The sequence below is a fragment of the Euwallacea similis genome, chromosome 13 (genome assembly GCF_039881205.1).
Source record: "Euwallacea similis isolate ESF13 chromosome 13, ESF131.1, whole genome shotgun sequence".
Lineage (NCBI taxonomy): Eukaryota > Metazoa > Arthropoda > Insecta > Coleoptera > Curculionidae > Euwallacea > Euwallacea similis.
The window spans coordinates 3,118,520-3,139,314 of NC_089621.1; the positions used below are offsets into that span (position 1 = coordinate 3,118,520).

At 35.3% G+C, this 20,795-nt stretch overlaps 3 protein-coding genes and 1 long non-coding RNA gene across 4 annotated transcripts; 3 read left to right on the forward strand and 1 right to left on the reverse strand.

Moving 5' to 3' along the window:
* The first annotated feature begins 237 nt into the window (after positions 1-237).
* Positions 238-2,717, forward strand: Surf4 (Surfeit locus protein 4). Its single transcript, XM_066396321.1, has 5 exons — positions 238-392; positions 1,229-1,492; positions 1,549-1,779; positions 1,837-2,016; positions 2,070-2,717. The coding sequence occupies exons 1-5, from the start codon at positions 342-344 to the stop codon at positions 2,154-2,156; spliced, it is 813 nt and encodes a 270-aa protein (XP_066252418.1). The 5' UTR covers positions 238-341; the 3' UTR covers positions 2,157-2,717.
* Positions 2,718-2,748: 31 nt separating this feature from the next.
* Nubpl (NUBP iron-sulfur cluster assembly factor, mitochondrial) lies at positions 2,749-4,913 on the reverse strand. Its single transcript, XM_066396320.1, has 4 exons — positions 4,609-4,913; positions 4,391-4,556; positions 3,170-3,354; positions 2,749-3,116 (listed from the first exon to the last, which is right to left on the reverse strand). The coding sequence occupies exons 1-4, from the start codon at positions 4,814-4,816 to the stop codon at positions 2,749-2,751; spliced, it is 927 nt and encodes a 308-aa protein (XP_066252417.1). The 5' UTR covers positions 4,817-4,913.
* Positions 4,914-5,163: 250 nt separating this feature from the next.
* On the forward strand, positions 5,164-6,191 carry LOC136413008 (E3 ubiquitin-protein ligase RNF181-like). Its single transcript, XM_066396322.1, has 3 exons — positions 5,164-5,395; positions 5,466-5,575; positions 5,665-6,191. Exons 1-3 carry the CDS (start codon positions 5,197-5,199, stop codon positions 5,797-5,799), a joined length of 444 nt encoding a protein of 147 aa, XP_066252419.1. The 5' UTR covers positions 5,164-5,196; the 3' UTR covers positions 5,800-6,191.
* A 12,082-nt stretch (positions 6,192-18,273) lies between these two features.
* On the forward strand, positions 18,274-18,847 carry LOC136413009 (uncharacterized). The gene is made up of 2 exons (XR_010752447.1): positions 18,274-18,446; positions 18,509-18,847. It is a non-coding gene; the product is annotated as an uncharacterized lncRNA (long non-coding RNA).
* The last annotated feature ends 1,948 nt before the right edge of the window (positions 18,848-20,795 follow it).

Consider the following 20,795-nt stretch of genomic DNA (forward strand, 5'->3'; position numbering starts at 1 on the left):
GAGTAGGACAGAGCCTAACATGGAGTTAAAACTTTAGCTGTCTAATATTGAAACGGCGATACCTAAAATGAAGTTTACGCGATTTAAATAATAATTATAGAGAACCACTTCTCTGAAATATATATTGTAAATGAACACGGGGTCAAGTGGCTCTAGTGAACAGTGTTGCCACGTCTCTGCTTCATAACTTGAAAAACATAATTCTACTTCACTTGGTGGGGATGAAAAATAGTTGACATTGACAACTTCCAGTTATGTGGTGTTTTTAATTTTTTTGGAGGTGTCCTTTCAAAAATTATTTATTACCTTTTGCCCAGAGTTTTTTTGACCACAATTTTAACATGAGTTCCCAAAACGAATATATTTCAAAAGCCGAGGATATAGCCGATCAGGTAATATTTCCAGTTAAAATTTAAGCCTTTACAGTCAAGCTAGCCGTTTGTCTGCATTTGGTTGATAAAGTTGATGAATTTAGCACTATGATCAAGAGAAGAGGTCACGTCACAGAAAAATTGATAATTATTCTAGTTCAACAGGTTTAAGGACCAAAATTTCGATAAAGCTTGACCTCTATTCCTAAATTACCATAAGTTTCTGTTACAATTTCAAATTATTTGCATTTGATGTTAGCTTTGAGCTTTTCCATATGCTGGGAGGGATGTGATATTGCACCTGTATTGGAGAAACTCATACATTGTATTGTAATAAATTGTGTAAAGTGGCGACACTTCTCCATTGAAACTTGAGATCTGTTGTTACTCACTCAACATAAGGCACCATTGTTCCTTACTGATCACCTTCTAGTAGGCTCTTTACATATTTCACTGCCTCTTGAAGTAATGATCTGTTTAGATTTTTTGCATTGATAACTGCTCTCTCAAACAGATCAAACTTTTACCAGGCAATTGCTCAAGATTTACACAAAACATGGTCCACAGTCTCTTCTTTCTAAAAATACAGTCTGCATTCCAATTCCTCAAAAATTTCCATTCTGTACAAGTAGTCTATGTCCTGTTGTGGCAATTCTCACTAGTTGGCTGCTTAACAGTTCTGGAGCTTCAAGTTCAGGTCCCACAAAAGGAGATTGTGTTGTCCGCCTGACAAGGGTGTTGGTGACCTCATTATCTTCAAATCCTTCCATATTTATTTCTATGGTGAAAATAACCTAATAAACCATATGTGTTGATAAAGGATAAGCTCAAATCTGTATGATATTTTTCTGTTTCAGGTTCAAAGAAAACTAAAACACATTTTGCCAACATTGGCCCGTCTTTGTCTAATATCTACATTTTTTGAGGATGGAATCCGCATGTACGTTCAATGGAATGAACAGAGAGAATACATGAACATGTCGTGGGGCTGTGGCTACTTTTTAGCAACTCTTTTTGTACTGATTAATTTAGTTTTCCAATTAGGGGGATGCATAATGGTTCTAATACGGTTCAGAGTTCCCATAGCCTGTGGGATTTTATTTTTCATAGTATTTTTGCAGGTAAGCTCTTAACTGACAATCAAAAATGTTTTTAGGGATTCAATGCTTTTTTCTAGACGTTGGCATACAGCATTCTTTGGGACTTGCAGTTCCTGTTTAGAAATTTAGCCTTGGGTGGAGGGCTGTTACTAGTTCTAGCAGAAGGCAAGGGTGAAGCCAAAAGTCTTTTTGCAGGGGTTCCGTCTCTTGGTGACAACAAACCAAAACAGTATTTGAAGCTCACTGGGAGAGTACTTTTAGCTTTCATGTTCATCACATTAATTAGGTTCGAACTCAGCTTTCTCCAGGTGATTTATTGCCACATTATTATTGCTTTTTAACACTAACTAGAGTTGTGTTTCAAGATTGTCCTGGATCTTGTGGGATCAGCTCTGATGGTTTTAGTTACCATTGGATATAAAACCAAACTTTCAGCCTTACTCCTGGTACTGCTTTTGACAACTTTAAATTTCTACCACAACGCGTGGTGGAATATTCCAGAATATAAGCCTTTAAGGGATTTTTTAAAATACGATTTTTTCCAGGTAAGTAGAGGTGCTTGAAGTGTTTTAAAGTTTTAAAATTCTTTTTGTTTAAGACTTTGTCAGTGATAGGAGGTTTGCTGATGATTGTTTACTTGGGGCCTGGTGGTGTGTCTATGGATGAACACAAAAAGAAGTGGTAATTGTTATGGACTTAAGGGTCAATTGAAACTTGGGGTGGGGGTTGCAGTTTTAGTGGTAATGCGATAGGAAAGAGATTTTTATATTTGAATTTACCAGAGCAGGATTTAAAATTTTACAATGCAAAGTTAATTTGTTCCAAACTAGTGATGTAAGATTTATATAAATCAAAAGTTGTCCTATTGTTTGGAGAAGTCTTTAAAATGCTGATATTAAAGAGTAAAATGGCCAATTTTCAATCATCTCACAACTATAGCATTATCCATGCTCTCATGAAATAAAATGGAATTTAGATATATAGATCATATGACTTAATTTGTTTAACTATTATTTATGCTTCTTATTTTTGTATATATTTTATTTAAGTTTATTGACAAGAGTTATTATGAAGCCTAAAAGGCGCGGACTAAATTAAATCTGTTGTTCATAGGACATTCTTCTTCGCTCAAACGTTATATATCTTCCAATTTTGTTTGTATGTACATTACCTACTTGATTGAGATTTGTATGAATTTGGGTTGTTTTAGAGTTTAGTGAAATAAAATCGCATATTTTTTACAGAAGATTTTTTAGTTTTATTCAAAGAAACATTAATTATTTTTCCAGTTCTATATTCTCAATTTCACTTACACTAAGAAAATTCACAATCTTTTTGGCTAAATTTTTAAAAGGAACTGCCTGGTCATTATTTAAATCTAACACAACAGGGACTCCTTTATTCCCTGCTGCTGATATGCTTGGCTCCAAAGGAAGTTTCTCTAAAAGTTCAATGTTTAATTCGTCCGCCAATACCTGAGCCCCCTCCCCAAAAACTGAAATATCCTTTAAGCAAGAAGGGCACTTTACTATACTCATATTTTCAACTAATCCTATTATGGGAATATTTAATTTCTTATACATAACAGCTCCCCTTTTTGTGACTTCAAGTGCTGCAGATTGAGGGATAGTTACCAAAACTACTCCTATGATATACGATTATTTTAATTAATAGTAAATCTTTAGGTACTTAGTTTACCATTTATTGGTAGATTCTGTATTAAACTCAAATGCGTATCTCCAGTCCCTGGAGGTGTGTCAACTATTAGGTAATCGACTTCACCCCAAGCGACTTGTCTCATTAGTTTTTCCAAAGCCTGCATGACCATTAGACCCCTCCAAATCACTGGAGAACCTTCTTCAATGAGGAACCCAAATGACATGCTAAAAACCGTATATATTTTGTTGTTGTTGTATTCGAATTTAGTTAAAAAATTGCTAACAAAAAAAAGTGATAAGACGTGATTTTCGATCATTTTCATCTGTGCTGTGTGTGGGAGACAACTTAGCGTAGATTCATAATCTAAAATGGATTTGTAAGACCGTTTTCTCTAAAATTGGGTACATAGGTTAATCTTTAATTAAACCAATTTTTTTAATGCTATGAGGGGCAAAAAATACACCGCAAAAACGTTAACTTTTTATTCACTGTATTTGGCATCCACCGTAAATCTCCTCATTGTTATTTTTTAACAACCAAGGTCATAGCTCGGGTTATCTCCAAAATTTTTCTATTTTTTTGTCAGAGCATAAAGTTAGGAGGTATTTTTAAAAAGTTTGCAACTTTTCATTCGCTGCTTAGAGAGTCTGTTATTCGATTTTAATTCGATAAACTGATTCTAAGAGCTTCTTGAATACAAAATCAGTTGCAAAGTGTTGCAATTCATAAAACTGTACTTTGATATACAATATATATATTAACATTACAGAAGCCACATCAATAAAAACTTTGTTTAGTCATGTTATTCATTCCTAGTTCAGTTGCTGTTACTCCATAATTTTGAATAAAATATTAATTTTTGCAAATTTTCATTTTTTGACCTATACAAAAGGATATGAAGGATTTCCAAAAAGTTTTCACTTTTTGTTTGCTGCATTGTATAGTGTTTGTGGGTAAAATGCCGATGCTCAGTCTACAAATAAAGAGGAAAGTGTTAAATGTTTTGTTAACTTAATCAGAGCTCTGCTCTCACGATTATGTTTGATTGTAAAACTTATTGACACTAACATATCAGTGCTCTTGACCTCAATGACAAGTGCCTGACATGTCTAACTCCAGAAGAAACAGTCTTTTGGAGCCTTATTAAATTATGAATCGAGGCTAAGCCCTCTCTCTTTTATCAGCAGATTAAGATGTGGATTCAGATTATTACATTCCTCAAACAAGGAATATGTCAATCTGAGGAAAAAAATTAATTGCCATTTAATGCCATAGTTAACCAGTGGTTCCATAAGGTTCTTCTCAGTCAGGAAAGGCTTGTCATGCAAATTCATCATTGAAGGTATGCTAGGACCGAAAATGTCTGCATCTAGCAAGCCTACATGTTTCTCTGGATGAATTAATTTAATTCCAGCAGCAATATTGCCTAGAATCATTGCGTTAAGTAAGAGTTACACTGTTAATTAGCTTATAACTACTTGCAATAGTCGATTTGCCCACACCTCCTTTACCAGAAGACACTAAAATAATAGTTTTAACACCATCAATGGGCTTTTGCTTCGGTAAACCGCGTTTCATAAGTGTTTCTCGATGAGAATTCACTTCACTCGAAAGGAGTTTAAAAATGATGGGCAGGGTTTTTCTTAATTTTGTTTCGAGTGTGAAGTTTAGTTTATTTACCAACATTTTTTTGTTGTCTTTATGAGTAAATTTGTTATTATCTGCGTTATTTAAAATATTACAATATAAATTTTAGAATGTAAAAAAATTGGTAAATAAACAAAACATAACCCAACTTTTTACCATATGATGAGGATTAGTAGTTTAGCAAACTATCATCTGTTTTCTTTGTCTATTTTTTTAAGTCCGTAAAGGACAACATGGGTTCGTGCTTCTTCGCTTTGTCATTCATGCTATTTATTTACATATTTTTCAATTTATTTATTTTCACTGTAAAAATTCCCAGTCATTCTGCATTAAATTAACTAGAATTTGCATCATCAGTGTCCCAATTAATAGAACTTTAACCATTCCACACATTTAATTTTCAACATTCCACCATTATAATGGCAGACTATTTTTCGGAAATGGGGTGGCAGGAATTGGGTGAAAACCAACAGCCCAATCATCTGCGTCACTTATTGCTTTTATTCAGGGACTATCGCATGTTCGATGAATTAAGAGCCTTAAATGGGCACAAGCTGCCTCCTGCAGCGTCCAAGGCAGCTGTTGAAGCCTTGGAAAACCATACCGTAAGAGAAACTGGTAAGGCTGCTAAGAGATTTAAATGTGTTTTTACCAAGCTTTGGTGTCATCTTCATCTTCTTCAATGCAGGTGTTCAGTGTCCAGTTTGCCTGAAGGAGTATGAAAAAAGTGAGGTAGCAAAGAAACTGCCTTGCAAACATTCTTTCCATCCAGAATGTATTTTGCCATGGCTCGAGAAGGTAACACCTACATGTTTAAGTTTTACGCGAAATTAAACATTTTTTTGAGTAATATATTAAGGGAATTTAACTTTGTTTTTCTTCTCAAGACCAATTCGTGTCCTCTATGCAGACATGAGCTCCCTACAGATGATGAGGACTATGAAGAAGAGAGGAAAGAAAAAGAGAGGGCAAAGGAAAGGGAAGCTGATATTGAAAATTTACATAATAGCATGTTTTCATAGAAGCAATTTATGCTTTTGTACAGGAATTAATTTATTAAAGTAAAGAATTGCTAGGTAGTTAAGTTTGACCGACAGAAAGTATCTATGTCAAGGGGAAATAAAGCAAATAAGTTAAATTCACAAGTATCTCTAATTCAGTATTTTTTACAAATAATTAGATTTGTTGTAGTTCCATCAATAATGAATTACCCTCACATTGGCTCAATTTAAAGAACCAAAATTAAGTGCAGTATAACAATTGTAATCCGTGCAATAATAATAATGACTGTAATGTAATAACATACATCAATCACATGAATAACCATTGGACATTGTACATATTTTACGTTACTCTAATTATAACCATTAAATACTTATTATTTCTTGATTAAATTACATACACAACGAGTATATTTAATAAGTTTTTTTCCACCGAAAACTTTAGATAACTTCAATTAACTACAAATACCCTGTGGACGAAAAGTGGACCTAAAGAAAATATCACAGATATATTTTTTGGTACATACGCAATTCAAGGTACGATTCAAGAAAGTTTAGGTACTCAAAATGTAATGTTCTAATACTTTGAATATACCGCAATAAATTCTTATAATAACCAAATTAGTTAAGAATTATTAATTTAAGTATCCATTACATGGTATTTGCATGCCATATCTTCTATAATAGAAGGCTTTCTCGTATTGCTAAATCGCATGCTTGCTGAAATGCATCGTATGCTTACTGAAATGCATCGTATGCTTGCTGAAATGCATTGTGTGCTTGGCCCTCACGTGGCTTCTCAGAGTGTCGATTCTGCTGTACGTAGCTGGGCAATAGGGGCAGAAAGATCGTTGAGGGGTGTGGGAATGAAAGTGATGCCATCTAATCAAAATATGTTTTTGTAGCAATCTATGTTAGAATAAATTTATTACTTACCTGTTTGATACCTCTTTACTACAAGCCTTACATCGCCATAGAAGTACGTTGGATGGAGAGGCTTCAAACATTTCCACGTAGGATAATACGCCATTATTACTTCCATTTGAATGGTAGTCTATTGGAGTGCGTTTTGCTAAAACATTACAAAAAAAAACGGTAAATCTTTAACAATTTAAGGCAAAGTGAAATTGAAATGCTGGTGCTTACCATAGACGCCTGGGCTAATGGGATATTGATTATCACGTAAAGGCAACCAGGATTGCGCGTTTGTGTATAATTGGTTGCCTATCCCGAGAACAACGCGAGAAGGACATTTCAAATTCTAGACTTATTGAGGTTTAGATAAAAGAATAAAAGGATTTTAATAATAAACTAAAGCATAATTATCCTTTTAATTGAACGTTTATTTGAACACAAATACAGGAAAAATAATGACTATTACATATCATAATAATTTTTGGAATAGGTACCCTGAATTTTCAAAAATAGTATTACAGGTTCTGTTCATCGCCATACCAAAATACAATCATTAGCTTAAAATAAAATGTTACAATGAAGTAATCTTACCATATAATTATTATTAGATATTTTACCATCTACCAATAAACATTATTCCCATTAGGAAGTTTTTCACGGAGTGATTTAAATAAATAGGATATTTACAACGATGATAATTAAATATAGTACAAATATTACTATTTTTTGGCACGTTTTTGGTTATTACCTACAGTTTTGTTGCAAAACTGATGTAGCAGTCTATAGATTTTGTTTATCTGTGCCTAATAATGAGCAACTAGCATAGTTTCAAATATTATCCCGTCTAGAAACCCTCGAAAAAAGGAAGAAATTACGGCTGTTTCCAAATATTTGTTGATTTATGAGTATTTTTCTGACGCTTTGGTGAATGCAATAATAAATGCGATCATGCAAATAGCATGCGCTGAGCGCGGCAACACGACTGCCAAATGGTGTCTGCCGAAGATATTACCACAAGTTATAATAAAACATAACAACAGTCAAGAAATGTTACCGTTCTGGCTGCGGGTCCTGCTACGCCTTTAAAAGGGTCAGGGACAACACCCTAGAAGAACTGCACGTAGCAAACGATTGTGGGCATTTCACTAAAAGTGAAGCAATTTCTTGAGGCCGCCATTATGTCGTTAGAAATGCGTTATGCGCCAAAAATCTACGACTCGTCCGAAACGTAAGAGGTCATCGTAACGTCACTTTCTGCGATTCCGCTGCCATGGATTAGTGTCTCATTTGGGGCCTCAAAAATTGTATGTTATGTCCAGTTCTTCTAGATCGTTGGACAGGGATAATATTTCAGCCTTAATTATAGGTCTGTAGAAGGACGACTTCCTCACAAACACTTCTCTGCAAAATTTGGCAATATTTTGGTCAACATGTTACAAAGACTAGTTAAAAAATACCTACAATAAATTGTTGATATTCACACGCTTCTTTGGCAAAAAATCAGGTATCTGTTACAATTGCGTTAGTGGTAATGGAAAAATCATAGTAAATTATATAGGAACAATTGGGAATTAGATGGCACGATGTTAATGGCAAATATGTTTAGTAATAGAATAGTATCAAACTTGGGCGAAACCCGCAAATACTTCAATAAAATTGACATAGAGAAGGCTTCTCAGTCAAAGCATAATTGGAAATATTTCCCTCACATTTCGTCCATAACTGCGGCGGACGTTGCCAAGATCCATGATGAAGTAGTAGTCGAAAAAGTTCCGATTCTCAGAAAATATTTTCAGTTATTGTTTTTTAATGTTGAAGCAAAGTTGGTATTTCGGTACAATTAAAAATAAATTACCAAAACATCATTCTCTTTCCATCAAGTAGGTAAATTCGGCTTGTAAACATCATTGCCCCATATTTAATTGATCTTCTAAAAATACTATTTACACTAGAAAGTATAATGGAAATTTGAACCAACAAAGACGTCCAATATGACCTAAACGTACATCTAATAGAAATTGACAGAGAATCGTTATTAAAAATCTATAATTTGGTATTTTTGACGCTCCTGCCCTACCTCAATTACCATAATTCTCTGCAATAAATCAATTGCGGTTTTTAAATAAAATTTGACGAGTATTTTCTAAAACAGAAATCCCGAGCAGCCCCATTTGATAGACTTTCTGACACGAGTAGAGATCAGGAAAATTTCCCCTATAAGAATGAGGCAACTGGGAAGTAAAAACTTATGTATGTTCTTTGGATGAATACCATGACTAGGAATTAATAATATGATTGCACTTCGTTGAACGTAATTATATGGTAACTTTAAAATCCACACGTCTGCACCCATTAGCACGCTTCTGATTTAGGCATCAACCATGTGATTGACCGGTGTCGATCTATAGATCCTCGAGGCCAGCGTAAAAACTTTGAAATAGTGCAAACACGTGGGCTTACCCCCCCCCCCCCCCTCAAAGACTCAGATGAATTACTACAACGTTAGGTCAAATTGAGACCCACCACCATCCAGGATTTTTTACGCAAAGCAAGAGCGGCGCTTCAATCATAATCTCTAATAAGGAAATTGTATCTTTAACTAAATCCTAAAGCCGCCCATGCTTCCTAATCCGCCTTACCCTAGAAACACAGTAGCTAAGCTACCGTAGGATGTTTCGTCCTCATGTGCAGCAGAAGAGTGTCGCTTCTCGTGTATACGGCAGGACAGTGTGTACAGGTATACTGTCCGGGGAAGTGGACGTAGTAATGGTTTCGTGTGTTACTCACGATTTTGCCGCACAAAACGCACCTCCGCCTCTCGTCCAGTTGGCCCACCCTCTCGAAGAGTTGGGACACTTTGTAGCACTTCACGTCTGGAACAAAATGACGGGCTATTATCATTATCCTCTAGACTGGACCGGTCCATTTGAAATTAATCTTCACGTAATGTTAGTTGGGGAGATCAGGCTTAATTCAGGAGTGAGCGAATAATACATACCTGTGGGGTTGACTTAGAATAAGGAGTTTTTAGAGACTTACACTTAACTTTCAAGCCTTTTATGTAAATCACTGCAGGCATGTTTAACATCGGGGGATGGGGCTGAAATAACTTCGGAAAATAGGAAGCTAATAACGGAGGGAAATGACGATCTCGCTTGATCTAGGATTAATGTTTAAGCGACCTGAGAAGTAGTAACAGTGGCGGAGACGTGTTATGGCAGTTTTCCACGTTTCGAGCCATGGACGTGCAAATTCCTGGTTGCCTAGCTTCAAAGGAAAAAAACGAATACCTTGAAACACACCATTTTTAATAAAAAATAATAAAATACATAAATGCTTCAAAAGAATTCAATAGTTCGTTATCTTATATTATAATGATTCAGTATTATAAAATCAAACACTAATTATAAACTTAACTCAGTTTAAGTAACAAGGAGTAATTATATTTCTTAAGGTTAAATTTAAAAAATTAGAGTTTTGTGTTAGAAGCATTCAAAATGAGAGTATGACGAGGTTAGTTTGCCTAGCAAAAGGGCTACGACACACGTCTGAATATATTTGAGTTCTACCCGTATTTAGTTCGCTAAAAAAGTCACGGCATTACATTCGTGTACCTATTTTCTTTCATTTGAGATTTCACAACGATCTCGAGAGGCAGTAGTTTTGCTAAGCAAATTGACGTACAAATAACTTCTTAGAAACCTCCAAGAAGCATGAGCATTATTCGTAAAATATTAATTCATAAATAGAATAGTTGGCACAAACGTAAGATAATGATTACTGTCGCATGTGTGCCATATGAGAATCAAAGGCATGCGAAGATGACAATACATTTTGTTTCAGGGCAAGACTTTGTTCTGCAGTTTCGGCATTGCAACCTCCTTTAATTACCTACTCCAAAGGACTGTTTGTGAAAAGATAAAATTTTGCAAAAAAGTAGACCTTAACACCCAAAGTCGCAGTAGGTAGTTAATATAAACTTTAGAATAAACAGCTGTATAAAATGTACTATAAATTCTTGCAATATCAAAAAAATTATTATGTATAATATGCAACCCTTTTTACTTCACATAACATGCAAACTCATTACAAGAGCGTCTATATAGTGAAACTAAGGAGGTCGTGAGCAAAACTGCCTACTACCTCCTTGAGCCTGTCCAGTTCACCCTCTACAAAAGCTCCTCTTTGGTGACCGCCTGAACAGGCGTTCAAACACAAGAAAAACTACCCATAAGGCAAATGAAACCGTCTTAAATATTGCACAAAATAGGTTGCTTATAGCACCAACGCTTCCTAAAATATCACATTCCTTTTCAAGGGGTCTATTTGCCGTATCCGAAAATCGCCAATACTTTCGTATAGCCTACATTTAGTTAAAAGTTAACTTATAAAATTGCATTAAAATATATATTCGTCGATAAAAATACGTAATATAATAATTAATTGTTACCCTAAATTGACTTGTTTTTATACATTAAAACCCCTCTGGCCGTTTATCGACGTCTCAGATACTAGTTACCAGGACGCTGAAAACTCACTTTTCATAAATCGTTGGATAATAATTCACTATACCATATTAACAAATCCCACGTATATAAAATCCTTCTTCAGTAAAATTATGTACAATAATTATGTATGATTAGACAACAGCGCTGTATAGTATTTATAATATACAATAAGGACAACAAAAATTAAACATCAAGGCTGAAAGCGGATCTAAATAAATAAAAATCTGGGCTCAATAATGATTTTATATACAAAATAAGTAGTTATTAGGGCTGAAGATATTGCACGATATGCATGAGGGGCGTAGAAAAGTGAGAGGGTCTCTGAAGAGGGAAGAAAAGGTTGAGACATGTTTTTTAGAAAATATTCAGGATGATCCGACTCAAATTATTACCAAAAGTGAAATAAACAGCTTTTCGAGTCAGAGCTAAACTGCAGTTTTTGAACTGCACATTGCAAATTCAATCCAAAATTTAGTAAAATGATGAGGGAAGTGCTCACAAGCGAAAATGGAACACTGTATGCACAGGAAACAAGTGATGAAACCTACATTAAGCAGTAAAACCGAAAATCTCTTACAGGTCTAAATTTGTAGATATTTATTGCATTATAACAAGAGGTTGACCCTAAAAGGCCGCTTGACTAAATTATAAACAGAAACTAACTTGTTCTGCTGGGAGGGAAAACACACAGCGTGTTGGCAAATTATAGGAATTGGTGAGTTTTAAAATCCGTTCCCGCCGAACTGACGATCCAGCTGCCTGAAACATCGTCGCGAAACATAAGGGCGCTATGAGATAAGGACACGGCTTCAAGACCCGGAAAACGTTTCAGAACATTATCATTTTAATATTGAAAGTCGGACTTCAATTGGGCCAAATTTTCTCATTCGCCTTCAAGACCCTCTCCCCACATCCCCTTTTTAAAGCCTGCATAACTGAAACTTCCCGAAAATCACTTTTTACATTTAGAACTTAAAGCAGAATGTGCCACGGCTGAAACTGAGGTATTAGGGCAAATATTATATATGTACAGCTAGAATTGCACTGAAACAAAACTCGAAGCAATTATTTGGCTATACACACTGATTCAACATGAATTAAATTTAATATTTTTAAGCCCTCGAAAATCACTCATTAAAAAATTCGTTCCTATCTATGATTGATTTCAAAATCCCTCTACAATACGTTAACAATTCAGTCAAATTAAGGCACGTAACTGAAACAGTTCCATTTTTTATCGAGAAAAACAGGGCTAAGAGTGCCGTTTGATGCAAAACTGAAATATTGCCATACACGGACGGGTATAGGATTAAAAACGATTTTTAGGCAACTGTACATATTCCACAAGAGCAATTGGCAAATAAATCCGAACAATCATAATCATCACAGATTCAACTTGTAGGTAGTATGTAAAACTCTTAAAACACGCCTTAGAGAATACTCAGTAAACTGCACGAGTATCAACTACTTATTGCTTTTTAAGGTAAAAATACCTATACTTTTCATACGTTACTCAGCGATTTCCCACCTATATTGGAAAACCATTACTAAACAAATATTTTTTTGTTTTTAACCACTTCAAGAGAACGTTTATACAAGATCGCAGCTATGTAAATTATATTATAACGTAATGAAACAAACAAGAGTAACAGTAACATAATGATTGCATAGACTAGAATAGAGTAAGGTTCTTATTGCGTTAATAATGTATATCGGAGATTTTTTTATAATATTCATATCTAGCTTTATGTTATGTATAATGTATAAATCTTTTTTATAGACAATATTCTTCAGGCAATTATTTAATATTATTTATGTGCAATAATTGGGCAAGGGCGTGAATTCGGAGCATGGAGATTGTTCGTTATTGTTATCGTAGATATATCCCCCAGATAAAATAGCCAGTACTTTGATCATGACCCTTAGGGTGAGTACATCAAAGTACCAGTAGCTTTATCCAGAAGACAATTTGAACACAGCTTAAATAATTTAAAGCTCAAAATACTAGCGAATCACTTACAGCACTACGAACATAGTGGTTAAAACCACATAACTGCAAATATGAAGAGCAGTAACTACTAGCGCAAGCGTAAGCATATACAAGGGCTGTTTCAGAAGTTAAAATTTTGTTGCATTTCCTTGATTTTATCGTCTTAATTATTGGAAACTATTTAATTAAAAAATAGCTTCCACGAATTTTTTTGCAGATTTAAAATGAATTTTGAAGTTATTTTTTTGAAATTCGCTTTTAAAATGCTTGATTTCTATACTTTCGAAACATCCCTCGTAAAAACTGGGAGATGGTGTGTTGAATTACGTCTGTGGAGTAGTAGATAGTCTCCAAAAATTAATAAATATAGAGTGGTTGAGTAAAAGGTAGAAAGACTCTGAAGAGGTAAGTGCACCCGTGGGGAATAGAACAAAAAACTTATCGGGCCGTAATGTTCATCTCTAATGGAAAAGTTATACTTGGTGCTTTTTTTTGAAAGTTTTGGGGATGGAGAAACGCCACTGAATTTTGGGAAGTGTGAATTCTCCAAGATTCTTATAGAAAGTTGAAGATTTGTCATATTATTTTTCTTGAAAATTAAACCTAAAAATAGAAGAAAGACTCGTATCCCCAAAATCTTCATTTTCCGCAATTTCTGAATATTTGACTGAAGAGTCACCATTGATTTCAGGGAAGTTGGAAGATGCAAAGATTTTGTAATAAAATTGGAGATTAATGAGTTGATTTTCCTTGAAAATTAGGATAAAAAAAAGACAAGAAAAACTAGGATCTTAGTCATCTCGATTCTTGAAAATTTTTAAAAACATTTCGCAATAAAGAACCGCTAATTTCCCTTCCTTTTTTCACCTATTGCTTCTGTGGTTGTTGAAATATCAACCGCAAATTTACATCTTGTCGATGAGCTTATTGCAGGAGTTTTAAAAATGTTCAGGGTACCCCCCATGCCCCCAGAGTCAATGTCGTTCCTCAAAAATATTTTTGGGAAACAACATCGACCATTGGTTGTTTCCTTTGATTGATTAATACTTTTCAATTTCAAAATCCTTTTTTTTCGTACTGCTCAATTCTGTGCCGAACGAACAATCTCGATACTTTGGAATGCACTTACCCTAAGAAATCAAACGAGGAAAGGCATCAATCAACCAATAAAATACTCAGACGTAGGTACAACAATCAACTAGGGCTAGAGGGCTTCTATTTTGTTGCAATTTAAAGTCATATGATTCACCAGGAAGCTGAAATTTCGTAGTACTTAAATCACTACCCCAAAAATTCTATCAAGTTAGTCGAAGTTAGAATTTTATTTGAGGCCAGCATATGTAAGTAACAAATACTTACAAACGATGTCAATTTGACGTAGGAAGCTGGATCTATAAACCGTCATGTTTGCAAACCCATCTATGGTGTCAGCATTCACACGCAATTTAGACGTCATTCCTGGCGGAAAGGCTTATTCTTCAAAAACAAAAATCCGGCTTCATGAGTCAAACTCTTGAATCTGGGAATCAGAAGGTTTCCCGGGAATAACTTCAAAATGGTTCAATCGACACAGTTCAACCATTAGAAATGGCACTTTGACGTCATTTCTTAAGAACCTTCGACTTCCCAAATTCAAGAAACCAACCTCAGGGCCCCGATCCGGTACGAACACGTGAGACTAAGAATGAAATTTTCTTTAGACAAAATTTTCATTCTCACTCCCATATTCCCATAAAGTGAAACTCTTAAAGGCAAATTAGTGGAGCTGGGGAACTGAACGTTCCCCAACTGCAAGAATATGGCTTAGATTGAGGGTGTTATTCGGAAGCTCTAAAATTTGAGTTCGCGGTTGTAAAGAAATCTCATTTTCCTGATGAGGATTTCCGTGAGGCTCTATGTCCTCATGTAGCTGCACCTCACGGAACAATTTAAACTGCAATCGTGTTGAGCCGCCCAGCCCGTCCACTACCGCTAGGGATCGCACATAGCCCGATAATAAAAGTAATAGTACAGCCAAAATCAGTCGGCCGAGGCATCGTTGGCCAATTGGCCGCCCGTCGGGGCGGCCGGGGCGACTGCCTGATCAAACTTGACGCCCGTGTCAAACTTCCTGGTATCCGGATTATACCGGGGATGTTTAAATTTGCAGTGAGTGCGCAGGTTGTCGCTCCTAGTGTAGGTGGCTCTGCATAGGGGACACTCGAATCTGCCAGGGAAGTGCACGTGATAGTGGTTTCTGATGTGCGTCACTATTTTTCCACAAAGTTTGCAGCGGTGCAGGTTACAACCGCCTGGCAACTTGTCAAAGGTTAGCCGCATGTGCCAGGTTTTTGAACCTGCAAGCAAAAAACGACTGGTCAGTTCCCGTCTCGTTTTTTCTCGAACTTGGACAATCGACACTGATCTGAGAGGCGAAACGTTAATCTACTGGGAAGGCAGGATTGGTTAGTCACTAGTATAGTATGAAAAATATTTATATACAAAAGATCCTTGCAAACTTAGGCCTGAGTACTGTGAAATTTAAGACACACGTCGTCTCAGGTTACCACTTAAAAACAAGGAAAAGAATCAAGACCAAATCCTGTCAGGTGTTCTCTTTTAAAAATTATTGCCCAAATACTATGCACCTATGAGAGCTGCCAACTAGACCAAATCACCAGATTCTGACACGAATCCCCATATTATAATAAATACTGTAATCAAAATAGGCAAATCTACTTGTGAAGGAGATTAGACGGAGAAAGAGCGAATTAGTATGAGAAAGCCCCCCAAAAAAGACAACAACGTCTCATAAAACCCTCACTCTCATAGGTGTCGTCAAGCGTATTGATTGTCCAAGTTTCAACATCCAGTGTCATCATCTTCAAGTGACTTCAAGCAACCTCAAGTCAGATGAACAGGAGACACCATTTTTTGCCTATAAACCGGCTGCAGAGTCACCTTCCCTTTGCAAGCGAAGAGAAAGTAACACTTTATGGTCACGAGTCAGGAAGTGCCCCATTTTAGCTCTGGCCTAAAATGCAGCATCGTTCCCGGCTCGAAAACAATATGGTTATGAATGTTAATGATTAGATAAATTATTTAAAAAGTGACAGTATAGCAAAATAGTGACAGAGTGCACCCCACAGCAGAAGAGAAAAATGTGTGAATGTAAATAAGAACGAAAAACCTGCTCACTCGTATTAGTCTGGTAAGGAAAGGGCAAGATCTGAGGCTTGTACGTGGACTTGCCCTCAGATGATCCCCTGATCGTGTTAATCAAATAATAAATCGGTTGTAGATACGAATTTGGCCATATATTACTCTGCAGGTCCTCGACAAGGGCTTCTTGTCAATAATCGGATCCGTGAGACTTTTTTGGGGGTCAGAAATGTATTACGAAACTAAATACAAAGCGATGAAAAGCTGTTACGATGTTATTGGCTCAACATTCTATGTGTTACGGGGCATGCAAAGCGGTCAGATTGATGGGGTTGAAGATTCTTTCATTTATGCACAATATATAGTATTGTAGCCCGAGTGAAAATTTGAAGCGAAATACTTCCCTATTTTATCAAAGTTTAAATCTATGAACAAGTCATGGCCATCCAGCCCAGTTTGATCCACAGTTTGCAAACGGACCTAACAGTAATATTTACCGAAATTTAATTACTTTATATCAACAAATTTAGTTTATTAACTCATAGTAATTAATGCGTACTTCATGTCTGTTCGCAAAATTGGTACTTTTTACTAATTTTATTTTATCCGATCAGTGATAGGGGTAACTGCATTTCATTCAGCTCTAGGTAGCAAGAGATACACTTCAATTTCAGAAGTTGTTATAAATCGTAATTTTTCGTAATTCATTTTCAGTTTCTCACTCGACAGTTACTCTAAAAAGCGTTGTTCCTCTATAGAATCTAGTTCTACTATAGAATGTCGGTTAGGTCTGGTGATGAAATTAGCTGATCAAATTATTCGACATTAAGACTACATGCTTCTTAGGTGCTATAGGATCGTAATATTATAGACTGAAAATCAGTTTATTCGCCACTAAAAACAGCAGAGCTAATTTTTTTATTTCCCCATTAACCTAAATAGACCTTAGATTCTTTTGTGCTTCGAACTAATTCGGGGAAGATAGATGAAATCCGGCAACATGGCCCTATTTTTGGCAGCTTACGTTAAGCCTACCTGGCCGTGTCAGACTCTAAACAAAACAACAACGCCTGGTTGCCATTTAATGCAATACAATCAGAACCAGCTCTATGTAAATTGAGGTTATGTGGCCTTCTTAATTTTTTCAGTCTATAGCTATTTGTCATTTTCTTGCATTTGAAGTCGTTCGCAAATGCACGTTGAGGCGCGTCGGCGCAGAATACAGTTGAGACTTCCCTATGTTCCATCATAACATGGATTTTTATGGATGCAAATACTATATACGGGAATATTTTTTTAATTAAATTTTCCCAATTGAAAAGGTTCTTTGGAATATATAAACCCAGGAACTAACTTCGTTTCACTTAAAATAACATCGATTTGTTTCCTTGATTTAATTTTTCATATCAGAAACTATTGGAATAACCCCTACATGGACCTCAATACAACATCAATCTTTTTCCAATTTAATTTCGTTTTTCAATTCCAAAAACTGTTCGGCTAATTGCGGACTTGAATTTTTTTTACCACGAAAACTTTTGATTCGATTTAACATTATTCATCAGCATGAAAATTTGCATTATTTAATCTGAACCTCCTACAGCCTGATATAACATTGAATTTTTCGATTAACAGTTTAAATTTTTCCTTAATTGTCCAGCTCACCATCCACACAAAATCACCCTAAACTAACCGGATATCTTTGCCAATTTGAGTTCATTTTCAGTTCGCAACACTCTATACCGCCAGAGTTGCTCTCAATTAAGCTCATACGACAATCGAACCTTTTCCTAAATTTGATTTCATTGTTCAACTACAAATAATGCGTATATTAACCTCAATTAACCGACTAGAACTGTCCCTAATGGGGCCAATTTCTTTCATAACTTCCCAACAGACAATTTTTCGGTAACTTAATTTCTCTCGTGATTAACCCACGTCTGGATTTTGTGTCGCTTCTTAGTTTGAGTGGTATTCAATTTTTCATCTACACGATTAAATTTGCTAAGTTCATTAAAACACTGATCAACAACGCTATAACAACCGTTGTTACATCCCACATCTGCTATAGGCAAAGTTGGCAATTTCCGACCTGACAGAACCGCATTGCAGCGGTAAGATTAGTTCATTTGGATACCGGTACTGTTAGAACCTAAAATGGATTCAATTGTTATAGGTAATCCGATATATCTATGCCACAGCATCAAGTTTAACTTTAATTAATCGCATTTTCCCCGTTTGCGATCTACATAATAACTCGTTGGATTCTGCTGCAAACAGTTATGAATTGCTTTAAAAAGGAAAGCCAACCGTGTATAGACAAACAACATATGGGCAATATAAACTGACGCTACTTCAATTTGCATACTTACCATTCTTTTTTTTAAATGGGCATTTCATTTATGTAAGTAGTTTTTAAGTACGGACCTTCAGTACAGCGGATTTCTTGTCAACATTAACGCTTTGCCATTTAATTGTAAGCTTTCGCATTATTTCAATAAATAGGCTGATATGAGCAATGTCTTTTATTTTCCTTAACGGCCTATAGCATTCCAAACAGATGTAAAATGTGCATTCCTCAGACGACAATTCAATTTTACTGTATGAAAGTCGGTTCCTATGCAACATTTCCTTATTTAGATTTAAGTAGTTAATTAGGGGCAAAATAATGAAGTGTCTGTGTAAACTTAAAGATCAACCGCATTTTCTAGGGGTGATACAAGTCTCCAGGATTTGGCTCAAATACAAGACGCATGTCAAGTCCGATATTGTTATTCGTAATAGGTGTTACTGTATGAAAGGTGTGTATAAAATAAAAGGATTTGTATTAGAACAGCGAAGCAAAAGCGTTAGTAAGCAGTATAAAAACAGCAGGCAGTGCAAAAGGAAAAAAGGAAAAAGAACATAAAAAGCAGTTGGAAGCAAAACCAGTTTAATGAAAACATATTTACAATCTGTACAAGTTGCATACATACTCTTCACATTAGCAGCAGGCAAAAAAATCAACTGAAACATAAACTTTAAGGCTCTGTCATCACGACTAAGCACAAAAAAACATGCTAATAAAGTATGTATAAGTATCACAGATCGAGCACAACACACTTCCAGTACAAGACCAGATCAACTCAAATTTTTAGCCCAAGATTTGGTTTATAAAGCGAAAACGGCACAAATGAGATGATGGTCCTATACTGGGTGGCACAGTTTTATGTCGGAACGGTTGAACTTACCATCTATCGGGTCGGTCATGTCGGGGGGAGCCAAATTGGACAGGTCGTTGTTTTCCGGAAGGTCCGGTTGACTACCCAGCGACACTCTCCCCTCCTCTTGGAGCACACTGAGGCTGCCACCCTAGTTAAATTTCCACTAGCTTTATTTCAGCACTTTGCATCTCAATATTTTTACAAATTGAAACATGGGCAAAATACCAAAGTTTTATTTAGAGATAACGTGGAATTATAAACTTAGTTGAAAAACGGTAAAAACACCACTATAGTAACATTGTTAGAATAATATAGTAAAACTATGAAAATATAACTGCATGCATATTACAAATATGGCTCTGTTTCGCACAGTAGTATAATATTATATGGTAAATATACTTTATCTATGCTGGATTAGGTGGATACTCTTCCTAGAAATTAGGCCTTAATTATTATTGACATTAGCCAATCTAGGCCATATTGCCCTCCAAGAATAAATTCACAACCAAAAATATGGAAAATGCTTTCGTTTAAAGTCTAACAACTTGGTACATGGTGGACCAACTAAAACCGAGTTTGTCATTAATGTAAACTCAATGACACGATAATGCAGATGCTCAAGAATGCAAGTTGTTGTGGTAATAATTCTAATGAAATACTGTACTACTTTTTTGTCAAGAACATAAAATACTGAATGGATAAAATCAAATTGAAGTGATTTGAAAAAATGTATCTAAACGATAAAAAACTATACTTTTGTGTCGACTTTAGCATACCTTTATGCAATGGTAAAAAATATACAGGGTGTCAGTAATTCAAAATTAAATTTTTAATTGTTGTTTAATTACTCGTAGATTTGTTTTAATGTTTTAATGTAAAAAACAATATGTTGTGGGACCCACTGTATGTTAGGACATATAGGGTATCCCAAATAAAAATGAACAGCATGGAGATTTTAGGAACGGTACTATACAGTTAATAAATTTGCTTATTTTAGAGCCAAAAAAATGACATGTAAAATTTTAAACTACATTCGAAGAAAACATCGAAATTTTGGTAGTTTGCATTTTTCCCGATTTTATTTAAAAAGGTATTTACTTAACATTTATTTATAAGTCAAATGCATTTGTAGTAGGTCCCTACTTAAAAATACTTTTTTTTTTTGTAAATTTATTTCTTATTAAAAAAGAAGTTCCATTAATTGATATGGAGTTGGCTCATTTAATATTTTCTAAATAAAAAAAGCATTTTTTTAGGCTG